Raw genomic sequence first — 15,798 nt, forward strand, 5'->3', positions numbered from 1 at the left:
TAACGGTTTATTACAGCTGTAACATTAGATGCTAAAAATCATAGGCTATTATCCCAATGATCTTGAATCATGATCATCTTTCCGTTCTTCGGTAGCCACTAGGCCGACAATTTTGAAAACATGGTTTGTAGAATGGATAATAAATTATCATTATTAGCACCCTATTAGAATTTCTGGCCAGAAAACATTCCCGATATTCACACAATATTCCCAAAGTTTCATGCCGTTAGTCAAGTATTTTTCAAGTCATAGGGAACAAACACACAAACAGACATTCATTTATATATATATAATATATATATATATTATCTATATAAATATATATATATACTAGCTGTACCCTGCCACGCTTCGCAGTGGCACATTGTGATTGAATGTTTATTTTTTTTCTGTGGCCCCCACTATATATAAAATATGTGTTGGGAAACCACAAATATTATGCTTGTTAAATAAATTATGAACATCTGTGTTATGTGAGCTGTTAAATCTGGTTTATTGTGCAATTACAAAACTAAAAGGAAAAATAATGTTTATGTGAGAAATAAAATGAAAAAAAAGCAAAATTTTAGAAAAAAGAAATTAAAATGAGTAAATGAATACCTATATATAAAATAGAAAATTATTGATGGAAAAATTAGATTCTAAAAGAAAAAAATATTTGAGAATAGTCTCTTAAAAAGGATTGATAAAAAATGAATTAATAATATTCATAATATCTAGTTTGTAATAAGGTCTTCACTATAATTTATTCTATTTTCAATTATCCAAGTTTTTGTTTTTGCTTTAAATATATTAACCAGTACCATTTCCTTGATGTCCATTGGCAGCCTGTTGTAAATCTTCGGTCCTAAGTATGTGACTGTTCTCTGGGCGGCAGTTGTTGTCATCCTGGGGACTGCTAGATCAATATTCCTTCTTCGCGTGCTGTGGGTGTGGTCCATGTTGAGAAAGAACTGCGGGTTTTTCCTGATGAATGTGAGTAATTTGTGAATGTAAATTTGTCGGATGCTCAGTAGTTGGAGCTCTTCATATAGAGAATCTGAAGGGTAGAGTGGATGTTTCTGTCCCATTATTCTGAGGATGAGTTTCTGGACTTTAAAAACAGGATTGATATGGCAGAAATACGTAGCTCCCCATGCCAGGATTCCATATCTTGCTATTGACTCTACCAATGCGTGATATACAATTTTTAACGTATCCAGTGTGAGTATCTGTCGGAGTTGAATGAAACTGTAAACCAGTTTCCTGAGTTTTGTTGTTTGCTGTATGATGTGTTTGTCCCACCAAAGTAAGTCGTCTATTATAACTCCTAAATATTTTATATTATCTGTTCGTTCTACTGATGGACAATTGCAGTCTATGCGATTTATTTTGCAGTGATGTAACTTGATTGTATTTCGTACAGGTTTTTTGGAGTCCGTCAGTGAAAATGCTAGAAATTTAGTTTTTGATGAATTGAGAGTCAGGATATTACTGTGGAGCCAAAGTGTAATTTTTTCCATGCCTAATTCAGCGGTTATGAAAGTCTCGTTCCAGTTGTTGCCTTGAAATATCACAGCTGTGTCGTCGGCAAAGACAATAATCTTGCCACCAATGTCGAGTGAGCACAACTCATTGGCAAAGATGAGGTACAGTATCGGACCAAGAACTGTTCCTTGTGGCACGCCGAATTTTACAGGAAGGCCTTCTTCTGCACTCAGATTTTTCCCTATTCTCACTCTCTGTTTGCGAATGGTTGAGAAATGAGAAAAAACAAAGAATACATTTCATATAAGTTTAATTTTGCAATACTTGTTTATATACAATATTTTTTGTTTTTCCACTGTCTGCGTAAATATAAAGACTATCTGGTTTGCCGACTCGGGAACACGCAACATACAGTTGTCCATGTGAAAAGCAATCCACATCTAAATCTAGACCACACAATTCTAAAGATTGACCTTGAGCTTTGTTGATTGTGATTGCAAATGCCAATCGAATTGGGAATTGCAATCTTTTAAATTGAAATGGTGTATCGGTCGGGATCGTGGGTATTCGAGGAATGAGGACATCTTCACCTTTGAAAGGCCCTGTTAAAATCGTTGCTTCCACTACATTATTCATTAATCTCTTAACTGCAAGTCGCGTGCCGTTGCAGAGTTTTGGCTGATTAATATTCCGCAAGAGGATAATTGGCACACCTACTTTCAATTTCAATATGTGTGGTGGTATCCCTGGCAGATCAAGTGAGTTTAGAAATTCTGTTGGATAATTAACTACTTCATCAGCTTCCACAACAGTGTCTATCGACTTATATGTAGTTTCATCACTTTGAATACTGGATTGTATAACATTATTAAGTTGATAGACATCTTTATTCTTTGCGGCAAGGATAGCTCGTTCACTGAGCCAATCATGATTTCTATGATTTATCTGAATGTCAGGAAATACTTTTTCGATCAGTTCTTCTTTTGATGTAACTAAATTACAAAAATTATCGGGAAGTGATATTTGTCTAGACGTCTCATCGACTGGCAGCTGACCGTTTCCAATTTCCAGTAACTGTCGTGAGAATACCTCAGCTGATGGATCATTCTGCAACTGGACACGCATATTCGTAGTCAACTCCAATGTATGTACGTGCCGCCATAGTGTTGAATATTTCAGGCAAGCATTAATTTCGTCTGCTGGTGTCGATCGAGAAATTACAGGCAATGTTTGCCTAAAATCTCCTGCGAGCAATATCAATGCATTCCCGAATGGTTGAACGTTTCCACGCAAGTCTCGTAATGATCGATCAAGAGCTTCGAGCGATTTTTTATGTGCCATTGTGCATTCATCCCAAACAATTAGTTTACATTTTTGTAATACTTTTCCCATACCGGATGCTTTAGAAATATTGCACGTAGGAGTCTCAATGATTTGCATGTTTAATGGCAACTTTAGAGCTGAATGCGCAGTTCTTCCACCTGGTAACAATGTTGCAGCTATTCCAGACGAAGCAAGAGCTAAGGCTATATCACTTTTTGATCGAACCGTTGCTAGAATCAATCTAATGAGGAATGTTTTCCCAGTTCCTCCTGGCGCATCCAAGAAGAAGGTCCCCCCAACTCCGTCATTTATCATTTGCATTATGCGATCATAAATGCCTTTCTGTTCCCACGTTAATTTGGGAATGTTCGATTGGACATATGCCTGAAGATCATTAATGTTGTAACTCTGTTCACGGCGTAAATCTACATCAAATGCAGCAGTCGCAGTTCGGGTTGGTGCTGGCATTCCTAATTGACTAAGAACTTTATTTGCAATAGCTAAGCACTTGTCCTCAATATTTATCAATGCTTCGTTGTAAATGGCTTCTGTAAATTCTAAGGTCATATTGGCATTTTCAAGGCGTACTCTATGCAAAATATCTTCAGCCATATGCGAACGATATCTTTCCCATAACTCTGTGGGAGATGAAGGAAAGCAAGCGGTCAATATAATCGCAAATAATGCGCGAATTTGGTTTGGATGTGCAGTGTTGCACGCGTCATTGATGCATATGTTCCACTGTTGGTCATTTTCTAATAAATTCAGAGCTTGACACGTAGCGCGAAAAGTGGCATGTGTGACGCCGTCAACTATTTTTAATTGCTGGAAAGATGTAGGACCAGGCACATTTACCAATAGCATGCGAAGGTAAAAACATTCATCTTGATTGGGATGCACTGTATAAAGTCTACCAATTGTATTTTCTTTGAAAATGCCAGGGTGACCGTTGACTGGCTCCCCTCGTTTGCGCCGTACAAATACTTTTCTAGTTACATTCCACGTGTAGTAAGAGGGAACTTCTGAATACATTAGTGTTCTGGCAAAAGCGTCTTCCTGGCATAAGGTGAAAAAAGCAGTCAGAGTTGTACCAGGTGGATTAAGGGCTCTTTCTTGCACATTTGCATCTGTGAAATAAACACGCTGTCCATTTTCTAAATGTACTGCCAAGTGAACCACAGCTGGATTGCGTTCATGCATGGGAAATGAAAAAATTCGCCATGCAGCCTCATTGCTGCTTATGTATCTTCCAGCCTGGTATTGAGCAATTTCATCAATATCTCGTACTGCATTATTGTCACAATTATCAGATTGCACACTAAAAACTGCCATATCGCTGCCTTTATTTACATATTTACAGATATATTTAATCGATTTCACAGAATTGCAATATTCTACGTTTATGTGGGCTTGGTATGTTTTTGACAGTAAAGGAGAATATGGAACCACCCAACGGTTGTCTACATCAATATCACCATTTCGCATGTGTATAGTTGCCGAATTTCCACCATCTTCAGTTGATCGTCTTCTATACCGAGGATATCCATCGTCGCCTGTTACTGTGTTTGCTGTAAATGCTCGAGGATATTGCTTAGAGCATTTCCCATCTACCATGCATGGTGAATTTAGTGTACCACATGGTCCATGTATCATGTTTTTGATGATCACTGCATGCAAATCCTTATCGCTGTCAGCCCGTGGAATCTCAGCGCATATCACGTCATCAATTTCGTCTGAAGTTATTTTATTGTAGAGCCAGATTAGTATATGCGCATGTGGTAATCCTCTCTTCTGCCATTCCACTGAATACATCCAGCAGCGCACAGATCCAAATACTTCAAGTTTCACAATGAAATCCATCAGCGATTTAAGCTTTTGCCGGAAAACACGTGCTATAATGTCATGCCTATCCACGTGTGATTGCCCAGGAAATAACAGCTGCTGTATCTCGTCCCAAACTGGATTGCAAGTGAAAGTGATAAATAAATCTGGACGCCCATAATGACGAACATATGACATTGCATCTTGAGCATATTCTTGCATGTGACGTGGACTGCCAATGAATGAAGATGGCAAAATAGTTAGCTTTCCAACGTTGGTTGTATTACCATCATTCACAACTGCATCTCGCAAATGAATATATTCTTCAGAGCGTAGTTTAGTCTGATTCAAACGAAGAAATAGCAAACGTTCCGTTTCAATTTTGCATACATATCCACAAGGTACTGGTGAAATAACTGACGGAATTTTAGAATATGATTGTCCTCGTTCATCCGAATCATTAAGCGGTATGCGTAAAAGTTCATTGAGCTGCACTTTTTATTGATTTCTGCACCATTTACTGGATTTATCATTTTCACATTGAAATGATATCCATCAGCACCATCCCAAAAGATCAATGGATATTGTAAAGCATCGTAACAACGGTGAGTTTCTGCTACATTTATTAATTGATTATTTCTTCGATGGAGAACAATATCTCTAGGTTGGAACTGATCACCAACTATGACAATTGCTACTTCGTCTATAGTTGGAGCATTATATCTCCGGACATGTTCTCCAGCAGGAGTTTTGTCTGCGTGAATAACAATTTTGTGGGTATCTGATGGCATCATATCAATTGCTGTTTTGAACAAACGCACCAAACTGTTCCTTTCGTGAAGAAGCTCCTGCAGCTGCAAAATAATGGATCTTCTTAGCGAGTTATGTATTCCACAACGTGCATCTACTTCATGTCTATCATCACCAATGAAGTACATTTGTAGAAATTTATGGTCACTATCTGAGAATGGGAGCAGGGAGCCAGCTTTGTGATATATTTGCCCTTTGATTTTAAAAGTTGGCATGAATTGAGCAGTCACGATTTCCGCACCAAATGATGTCATTTGGAAGCAAGAGTTATATTTCCTGATGTTCGATAAGAAATGCTTTGATTCAGCGGTAGATCCAGTAAGTAAAGTTTTCAATGGCTCTGGTGGTGCATCAAGTTGAGGCAATTTGATTTTTCCGCCAGCACAACACATCCCTTTCGTTTCATTATTAAACTTTAGAGCCTGGCAGTAGCTACATACATGACTCATCTGACCAATGACAACATGCTGACTTGAACTATAATCAATAGCTGGATTGTACCGGAACGCAAGACGATTGTATTCCAGATGCAGATCAGCTGTTCTTTCTGTTCGTGTTTCAGCTATCCTCACCCTTTCGCGTTCATTGCGTTCAAAACGAACCAAATCTGTTGCTGCAGAACGCGACTGACGTGCTCGCAATCGTGCATCCTCAAGCCTGGCTGCTCGTCTTTCTGCTGGGTCCACGTTACGTGTCTGGATGGTGTTTAGCCTGTTCCTCTCTCGTAAAGATGTTTGCTCTTCCTCAGTGATATTCGAACGCCATCTCCTTAATCCTTCTGCATTGTGAGTGCAACAGCCCAAATTTGACTTTCTGCGAGGCATTATTTTGGTTTTTACTGAAAGAGAAGAAAGGAAAATATGTGTGTGTGTAAGTTTTGTTATTGTTTAATTAGTAAACTAATATTTCACGTATTTATTTCGTATATATATTACGTATTTAATATTTAATAAATAATAATTACAAAAAAATAAATCGCGGTTGTCAGCGATTCAGTTATTCAAATATAACTTATAATAGATATTTAGAAATAATTGCATAGTTATGAGGGAAACAATCGATATATTCTCAATATTGAATAACCTTTTTGAGATTTATAGGCCTACCAAAAAATTAATACCACCAAAAAATATATTATATTTTTTATCGAATAAAATAAATTTTATATATTATACTCAATTTAATGAAAAATCTCACTATATCAGAAATAAAGACAATTAAATTCCCTACAGAACGGGTGGTCAACGAAAATTTTCCGACCAGTGGTTCCGGAGATAGAGCGTTTTAAAGACAAAAACAGTTTTTGATAAGCGCTCTCACTCGGTAACTTTCCAAGTGGTACCGACGCGAGGATCTTTGATGCTGAGCCTCTGATGCAACGGGAATGAAACTGACCGGCTGAGCATTAACGCTGGTCACGTTGAGTGATCATCTCGCATTGCGTATTGAAACTACTGTACATAAATCCTTTCCAACAATCAACTTATATCAATTATTTAATAGACTATATATTATTATAATCTATCCCTTCATTTTGTTTATATGATCAAATAACCAGCTGACTACTAAAATATTAGCCTACTTTGTATTTTAGCATGCAACACAGCCCAGATCGTATTATCAACAACACCGTTGTCAAATGCCGGTATGTTAGTAGAAAAGAGATAAGAATTTTTTTTTATTTCTCGTTGTTTTATGATAGAAGGAAACATAGCATGAATATGAAATAGAAATAAGATATTGAAACTATAAGATAAGCCAATCAGCTTATGAACTAAGGTTTGGAGGATTATGAAACATTGACAATTGAGAAATTATGAATACACAAATGCAAGAATAAAAGCCTCAATAATTATTATTCATTACAAGATTGATTTACATCGATAAGATTATACTCACACTATCGACTGAATCGCCAATTGATTGTAGCATGGTACCGGTATCGATCCATTCACTGATTGAAATTACTACAATATTAACACAAGTAACACGATTATTTGCACTGAAACACGAATTTATTATCGAAAAAAAAGCATCTGTATGCTTTCTTTGTTCTGAATTGCGAAAGTAATTGAAATCCAATAATTGTACCGGAAAACATACGGTAATCAAGAGTGTAGTTTACCGGTACTCTATATCTCACGAACCTGTTGAAGCTGCGTTTTGAAACATGCGCGCTATCTAGCGGTCAGATTTTGCACTTTGATTGCAGCAGCGCTCAGCTCAAATCTGGCCAAAAATGGCCAAAGTTTCACCCCCTCCCCCCGGGCCACCCTGCGAGCCCGGTCAATTTTTTTTTTTAATCGACTTATTTTCGCGAGCTGACCCCGAATGTGAAGTCAAAAATCGGAAAAATCCATAAACAAAAAAGTTAAAAATTTTCGGGCGAGCGTAGCGCCCCTGAAAATTGTAAAAAGTAGATAAAAACCATCCTTGATGCGGATTTTATATCATGTTAAAATTTCAACTCAATCGGTCCAGTACTTTTGGAGTTTTTGCATTACACACAAACCAACATAACATTTTATATATATATATTGTGGAGCGGTATTTGATGGCTTCACACATGTAGGGTGAATCTTGTACTGAGTCAATGGTGTAGAGGCTATAATTTGCAATGCGTGTGTGGACGCTGAGTGAACACCAGACTGATTGATTCACTACAAGATTCATACAATTGTCGGAATCGCGGGAGGCCTAAACGCTCGCTCACCCTTGATTCTTCTAATGACAGTTGTATAATGATGAAACTTTTATAAGTAGTGTAGCGGACGCTAAACACTGAATACGGATACCTTAAAATTATTACCTGTGAAGAATGAGCATACAAAATCATACAGGTCGAGCAAAAATCCCGATGTAGCTAATTTACGGGACTGCGTCTCTAATAAGTTCTGAAGGATTAAAAAATATGGTATTTGAACCAAATATCGTTCAGAATATATTTCGAGAACAGAGTCTTGTCGGGTTTTAAGCTCTATTGTAGGAATTTATATGATCTATGGCTGCCTCTGCTGTACAATTGATGCATTCGTTCCTAAGTCGAGGTAGGTAACAGATAAAAGCTGATGTATGAGCAGGTAAGGACAAGAATAAATATCTCGATCTGACCCCACTCGCTACATCCACTTAGACCTGTTCCAATATCCAGCTTGATTCAATTATTCCAATGATCGTATTTGATCGGTTCTTGATGATATAGAACGTATCAGACACAATAATTGACAGGCTTAAGAAATAATCGAACTCAGAAAGCGAATTAACAAAACTGAAATATATTACAATAAAATATGCAATCATACAGTGCAGGTTCAGAATTTGATTTACAGGTTGATAATAATTTGGCATTAACAGAATAGTTAAAAATTTTCTTGTGCTTGCATGATACCATGCGTGATTCGACAGAATTTTACAATTGATAAGATCTAACAGTTTGAAAAAATAGTGAAAAATGAATTATAGAAAATATTTTTTAAAATGTTCGGGGTCGTGGTTCAGGCAGCGGAGGATAGCTAATCAACTACAAATTCTTATAAATTTAATATGAGTAAATTCTAGGCTCTTAAATGCTAAAGCGCTTGTCGGCGTGGCCAATAATTTAACGAAGAAAAATTTATGTTTTTCTGCACTGAAATATTTTCGAAGCGTAGATTGGGGCCCCTTTTAAAACTTATAACTCACGTGAATTTCCTTGGCGGTCGTGGTTTCTTCTTTAGATCAAAAATCGTTTGATCGGCGGCAATCCAGACTTCGTTTCAGCACGTGGGGAATTTTAATTTAAATATCTCCTTCACCGAATTAATTAAGGATAATTTACTTTAAGCTTTTAAATTTATCGATTGGCGAAAACAGAATTTACAAATAACAAATAAATTGGCCTAAAAATATCGGCTCACAAATAGAACATTTAAAATCGAACAAGAAATTTTCACAAATAGGTCTTTGGTAACTATAAAAAGAGATCTACACGGTAAGGATTTCAAAAGGGAAGTGCTGCTCTTTTCTCTAAGCTTTTAGGCTAGACCTTGCTTCTCAGAATCTCAATGTAATAATTTGCATAAAAATTTGCCATTGGTAGAACGCTTGTGACGTAAACATGACGTCAGTGGCAAGTAGTAGAATACAATTCCTTTAATTACAATAATAATTAATTTATGTAATTCTTAAAACTGCTTAATCTTCTAGACATAGTTCCTCTCATACAATGTACACGTGCTAGTGTAACTGATATGGCAGGGTTGGTGTCTGATAATAGATTTACATGTTTTGCTTTCAAACGATCACCGTCTTGGTGCTATTTCTATGCACTGTGATTGGCTTAGACCTGCCATAGAGATTTAATTACCATGTGGTTCAGTTGAATTAAATTATTAATAAATTAATATTCTTGTACAATTTTTATTAGGTTTGAGATTGTTATAAATAATTTCTGCCATTTTATCAATAATATAATTTCATGCTATGACCTATTTAGTTACAATAAGACCTGACGTATAATATAATTTCTTAAATAATAAATAATTTCAACGATAACACATACATTTTATTTTTTTTTTTTTTTTTAATTCTTGATCCTTTATGGATAGTTTTGATTTTTGAGATGGTATTATATCTTACGTGAAGCCAGCGTGACATTTGACGATACTTCGAATCAGTCAGCTGCGTTCGAACTGTTTTTAAAAACATCTGATCGATAGTAAACAAAGTGTAACCTCAAAATCAGTGAGTGATTCATAATAATTTGTGCTTTATTCGCAAAATAATTATAATTTTATTGAATAATTTTCCTAGAAAAATATTCAGTACAGAACGGTACTCTTATCAAATATACAGTTATTGATAAGTAAGCTTTATCGCTCGGTCGCTAACTATTCCTTTAGCAAATTCTTTCATTTTAAAAGGTAATCACAATTTTTCTCTCTTTTCATGAGGTCTATTTGAAAGATTCATCACAATATATATATATATATATAATATATATATTATATATATATATATATTGTGATGAGTCTTTTGAGTAAATCTCATGAAAGGAGAGAATTAACTAAAAAATTGTAATTACCCTTATAGAATGAAAGATCTACCAAATGAATAGTTAGCACCCGAGCGATAAGCTTCCTTATCAACAGCTGAGTATAAGATAAGAGTACCGTTTTGTACTACGCATTTTTTCCAAAGAACTATTTAATAAAATTATAATTATTTTGCAAATTAAGTGCAAATCATTTATGAATTACTCATTGAACTTTTGGAGGTTACACTGTGTTTACAATTGATCAGATGTTTTTGTAGCAGCTCAGACACAGCTGACTGACCCATATACTATAAATGTCATACCAGGTTTTCATGCAAGCTATATATTGTTTCTGAAATTAAGAACTATTGAAAAGGACAAAGAATTTCAAATCGAAAAATAATTGGAAAAAATTTCTAACTATTTTTGTTAATGATAAACTATTCTCAATCTGTAATTCAAGCTTTACATCTGCACTGTCAAACTATATATTCTATTATATTATATTTCAATTTTGTCAATTCGTCTTCTGAGTTCGTTTATTTCTTAAGCCTGTCAATTATTGTGTCTGACACGTTTTATAGTATCAAGAACCGATCAAGTACGATCATTGGAATAATTGAATCAGCCTGGATATTGGAACAGATCTAAGTGGATGTAGTGTGTGGGTTCAGATCGAGATTACCTATTCTCTGTCCTTACCTGCTCATATATCAGCTTTTATCTGTTACCAACTTCGACTTAGGAGCGAATTCGTCGACTGTATAGCAGATGCAGCTGGAGATCATATAATTTCCTACAATAGAGCATAAAGCCCGACAAGACTCTGTTCTCGAAATATATTCCGAACGATCTCTGGTCCTTAGTACCCTATTTTAATCCTTCGGAACTTATTAGAGACGCAGTCCCGTAAATTATCTACAAATTGTAACTATTACAAATTGTAAGTTAAAATAACAAAATGGCAGCTGTGAGAGTAACTGAGGACTTCCGGACAATTTGAAAATGATATAGAAATTTTTTTTTACCTAGGAACAATGCCTAGAATATTGGTAGCAAGTTCTGTATATGGCTCTGAGCATCAATTGATCTGCACTCTGATATCATATAAATTCAATTCGTCAATCAGGACACAATGAAACATGTTCATTGAACATGCAAATTATAGTGGCGACGTAGATGAAAGCCTAAGAATTATTATACTTGAGTATTTATATCTGTTGCGGATTTTCTTGTATTCAGTAGTTGAAGAATCAACTTAAGTTTCTTAAATCGAAGTAAGGGCATGTTAATATTCTATTTATTGATTTATTCATAAATAAATGAAGACAATGGGTATCCTCAAATATGTCCCCTTTACAATACAAATGAGAAAAATCATAGGAAATAATACAACTCATGCAGAAAGAGAAGATAAAAATTACAAAGATGGAACCTGACTGAAAAAATGAAGAATACAAAAATTGACAACGGAATATGTTAGAAAAATACAAACTTGTTCAGGAAGAGATAATACAAATAACAAGAATATCACCAAACTGAAGAATCTTTAATACAAAATAATCAAAACGAAAAATGGAAAATAATAATACAAGCTTTTGCAGAAAGGAATAATACAAATCACAAAAAAAAATTATGATAGGAATAGCACAACGATATCTTATTCTTCTCTACCTATCATTCTGAATTATTGTATGGATGAATAAAGTAGGTACCTAACTCGAAAATGCAATTCACAATGTAAATAAATACTAATGGAATAAGCAAAAATCCAAAATAAAACAAAGAATTAGAAAACAAAAACCAGAATCTAATAATCAAATAACAAAAGACTCAACCACATAACATTAATCATTGAACGACGTCCCTAACCATCTGCACATCCCCACTAATACATCAAAAAATTCAATGTTCACACAAGATTATCATAATTAATTATATGATCAATGCATTAAAGAATTTTTCAAGAGAATGTGATTCTCATCACATACTCTTGAAAAACTCCTTCCCTGGGGGCGGCAAGGGACCTGGTTACCTACAACCCTTCTCCCCCGCTGACGGCGTAATTAATGAGCCCAAAATTTTAAAGTGGTATCACATGATAGCTGAGGACTTGTTTCTCGATTTCCATCAAGTTTTTCTGGGAAAAAAATTCCCTGGGGGCGGCAAGAGACCAGGTTACCTACAGCTCTTCCCGTCACTGAGAGTGTAATTATTGAGCCGAAAATTTTAAAGTGGTATCATATAATAGCTGTAGACTTGTTTTATCGATTTCCATCGAATTTTTCTTGAATACACCAAGATTATCATAATCAATTATATGATCAACGCATTTCGGAATTTTCCAAGAGAATGTGATTCTCATCACATACTCTTGAAAAACTCCTTCCCTGGGGGCGGCAAGGGACCTGGTTACCTACAACCCTTCTCCCCCGCTGACAACGTAATTATTGAGCCCAAAATTTGAAAATGGTATAGAATGAAAGCCCAAAATTCGCTCTATCGAATGACACGTCATCTTTAAGAAAATTATGGTTGAAGAGAGAAAACAAAGATCTACTAATCTACGCTGAGCATTCATTTCTATGATTCATTGTTGGAGAGTTATAGACCGTCAAACATCGAAATATAGGATAAAAAGCTGTCATTTTAACAATTTTACACTTTAAGAGCGTATATCTCAAAAACTGTTGGACCTTTTCATAACCCACTCAAATTTGAAACTCCCGCTTGTACCCATAATGGCCCACCAACTAATCCCATAATACTCCTTCAATTAGTATGCCTCCGTTCCTATGTGCTCTATGGTCTACACAACAACTTTACCGCATCTCTGTGGTCACGACCGTTGGAATATTCAAATCTGCACCACTTCACTCCCGGTTGATTGACAAAGGGGGCCCAGCTCCCGAAAATTTCCATTAAAATGTAAGTTTCAAGTGTTTTCAATCCATCCGTGTTGTGCTGTTTCAATTTATATTATAAAACTTCAAAGTCTTTTCTGTTGTGTGCTATGTATAGATATATACATAGTGTATATATTCCAGGTGAAGGAGACAGAATAGTGGAGTTGAGTTGATTGAGGAAGTGGGAGAGGGTATTATGTCATGAGGCTATATGAGGAATATGTCGTCGATGAAACAGAGCATATAAGATGGGATAGGGTTTGTTTGGAAAGGAAATCCGTTCAAGGAGGCCATTGATAGGTTTGCATAGGATGGTGCCATTCTGGTGCTCATGGCTGTACCCTCGATTTAAAGATAATATTTGTCTTCAAACCTGAAGGCATTGCTTGTGAGCACTAGTTTGGCAAGGTTTACTAGGATGGTGGTTGAGGGGTGGAGGTGTGGGTCGTGAGGAAAGGAAATGCTCAAGGGATTTTTTAGCCTCCAGAATGGGGATGGAAGTGTGGAGGAGGCTACATCAATTGTAACGAGAAGGAGTTGTTGGTAAGTTGGGAGGGTTGTGTTCCTTAGGATATCTATGAAGTGGAAGGAGTCTCCAATATGAGAGGGTAGGGAGGCAACAATGAGTTTGAGGTGGGAATCAACAAGGGCTGAGGATGTGTTCAGTTGGGCTATTTATGCTCGAAACATGGGACGACCTTCTTTATGAATTTTTGGAAGAAGATGGAAGTGTGAAGGGTCAAAAGTGTTGTTGCCAATGGAGTATACTTGTCATCTGAGATATCTAGTGAAGTGAACAGTATCAGAGAGAAGGTTTATGACATCAAGTTTGGGAATTGGGGCAAAAGAGAGACCCTTGTTGAGGACTGATTGATCTGTAGGTAGAAGGTTTCTTGAGGATAGGTTGAGGACAGTGGATTTTCAACGTTTTCTTGAAGGAGATGTAGATGTTGGGGCAAACGTTTTGGTAAGGAAGGTGGAATATGGCAGGATGGTGGCAGGCTCAAGAGTGAGGTTGAAGAGGCAGGTTCTTTTGTAAGTGGGATATGTACAGGGAACAGTTGTACACCTTCCACTATCTGGTCTTTCTCCCCAATTCCACCCACTTTGTTTCAATTCCAACATCAGATTTCTCTGCAGTTTCTTGATATTGCTCATGAACAGTACACTCTATCTGTCAATTTCCATCTTGGTCAACTTATGTCTTTTGTCAAAACTGATCAATCTTCACAAGATCCTTCCTGTCCAATATTTTGATGAAATCCTCAAAAAATCAGATTGTTCTCTAGAGATAACAGAAAACTCTACCCTCGAAAAAAATTTTCCCTGTACATATCCCACTTCCAAAATAACCTGCCTCTTCAAATGCATCATTCCAACATTTCCAACCCCCCCCTCATTGGTGACAAACCCGCCAGCCTCACTCTTGAACCTACCACCACCCTGCCATATTCCGCCCTTGACCAGTACCTCTATAAAATCCACCAATCAGATTTGCTTACAATCACTTGCTCCACCGGTTGTTGAGTGGCTGGAGGTTATGAACGCTACAAATTTTATAATGTACAAGTTGCCTGGTGTGTTATGATAAATAATTCATTATTCAATTTATCTTCTCAAGTGATTCAAAAGTTTTGTTTATTATCAGTGACAAAAAGGTGTTCCAACAAAATTATCTTGTGCGCTAACACTGTCCAAAAGAACTTCTCGCAGTAGAAACTAATTTTGTTTCACTCATCTTTTTTCCTTCGTCTGTTCGTTCATGTCTTTCAGCGGTGTTGTTTTTGTTGAAGATTTTTGTGAAAAATATTTTTTTTCTTCAATTTGTATGGCTTCTGCCAGCTGTGATAGGAATTCTGCAACCACGACGCCTGTGAAAAATAATTATATCATCAATTTTGATCCAGAGTTCATCGGATGGTTTGTGGATACGAATCACACAGAATACATTCAGGGATGAAGCTTGTACCAAGTGGACTGCTACCCCTCAGAGCCCGAGGGGCCTGCCGGCATGTCGCGCGCCCCTGACCTGCTGTAGAGGTATCCATTGACTCTGCCCCCTCTGCAACCCCGGCCAACCCCTATCAGCCCAACTCGCTCGATTTTCGCACTCAGCTGCTGCCTGCACTAGAAAGCAATCCTTGGCAATGGTCCAGAGAGGATTGTCGTTTCATTTCTCAGATGGTGCGAGTTCGAATTTGATCTTCACAATTCGACATGGATATGATTCAAATGAATGGGAAAAGCATGTGACTGCTAAACAAATCGGACCTGGTCGAATGCATACCGGCTCTGGCAACATCATTACAATGTCTCCAAATGCTGATGTGCTACATGGGACGACACAGTCCTTGCACCCCCACTCAAAGCCCTCCCCTCCAGTCCCTAAGGCGGCACTTTCCCCTCACACTGTCCTGGGACCACCTGTCCCCCACCATCGAGTTCCCCACCCTCTCC

General features: G+C 36.8%; 1 protein-coding gene across 2 annotated transcripts; it reads right to left on the reverse strand.

The window, feature by feature from the left end:
• Positions 1-1,760: 1,760 nt before the first annotated feature.
• LOC120353028 (ATP-dependent DNA helicase PIF1-like) lies at positions 1,761-4,404 on the reverse strand. 2 transcript variants are annotated; one of them, XM_039435463.1, is made up of 2 exons: positions 4,094-4,404; positions 1,761-3,793 (listed from the first exon to the last, which is right to left on the reverse strand). In XM_039435463.1, the coding sequence occupies exons 1-2, from the start codon at positions 4,402-4,404 to the stop codon at positions 1,777-1,779; spliced, it is 2,328 nt and encodes a 775-aa protein (XP_039291397.1). In that variant the 3' UTR covers positions 1,761-1,776. The 2 variants fall into 2 exon arrangements, with proteins under 2 accessions (XP_039291397.1, XP_039291396.1); XM_039435462.1 differs by having other exon boundaries at positions 1,761-4,404.
• Positions 4,405-15,798: the final 11,394 nt, after the last annotated feature.

Source organism: Nilaparvata lugens, chromosome 9 (genome assembly GCF_014356525.2).
Source record: "Nilaparvata lugens isolate BPH chromosome 9, ASM1435652v1, whole genome shotgun sequence".
NCBI lineage: Eukaryota > Metazoa > Arthropoda > Insecta > Hemiptera > Delphacidae > Nilaparvata > Nilaparvata lugens.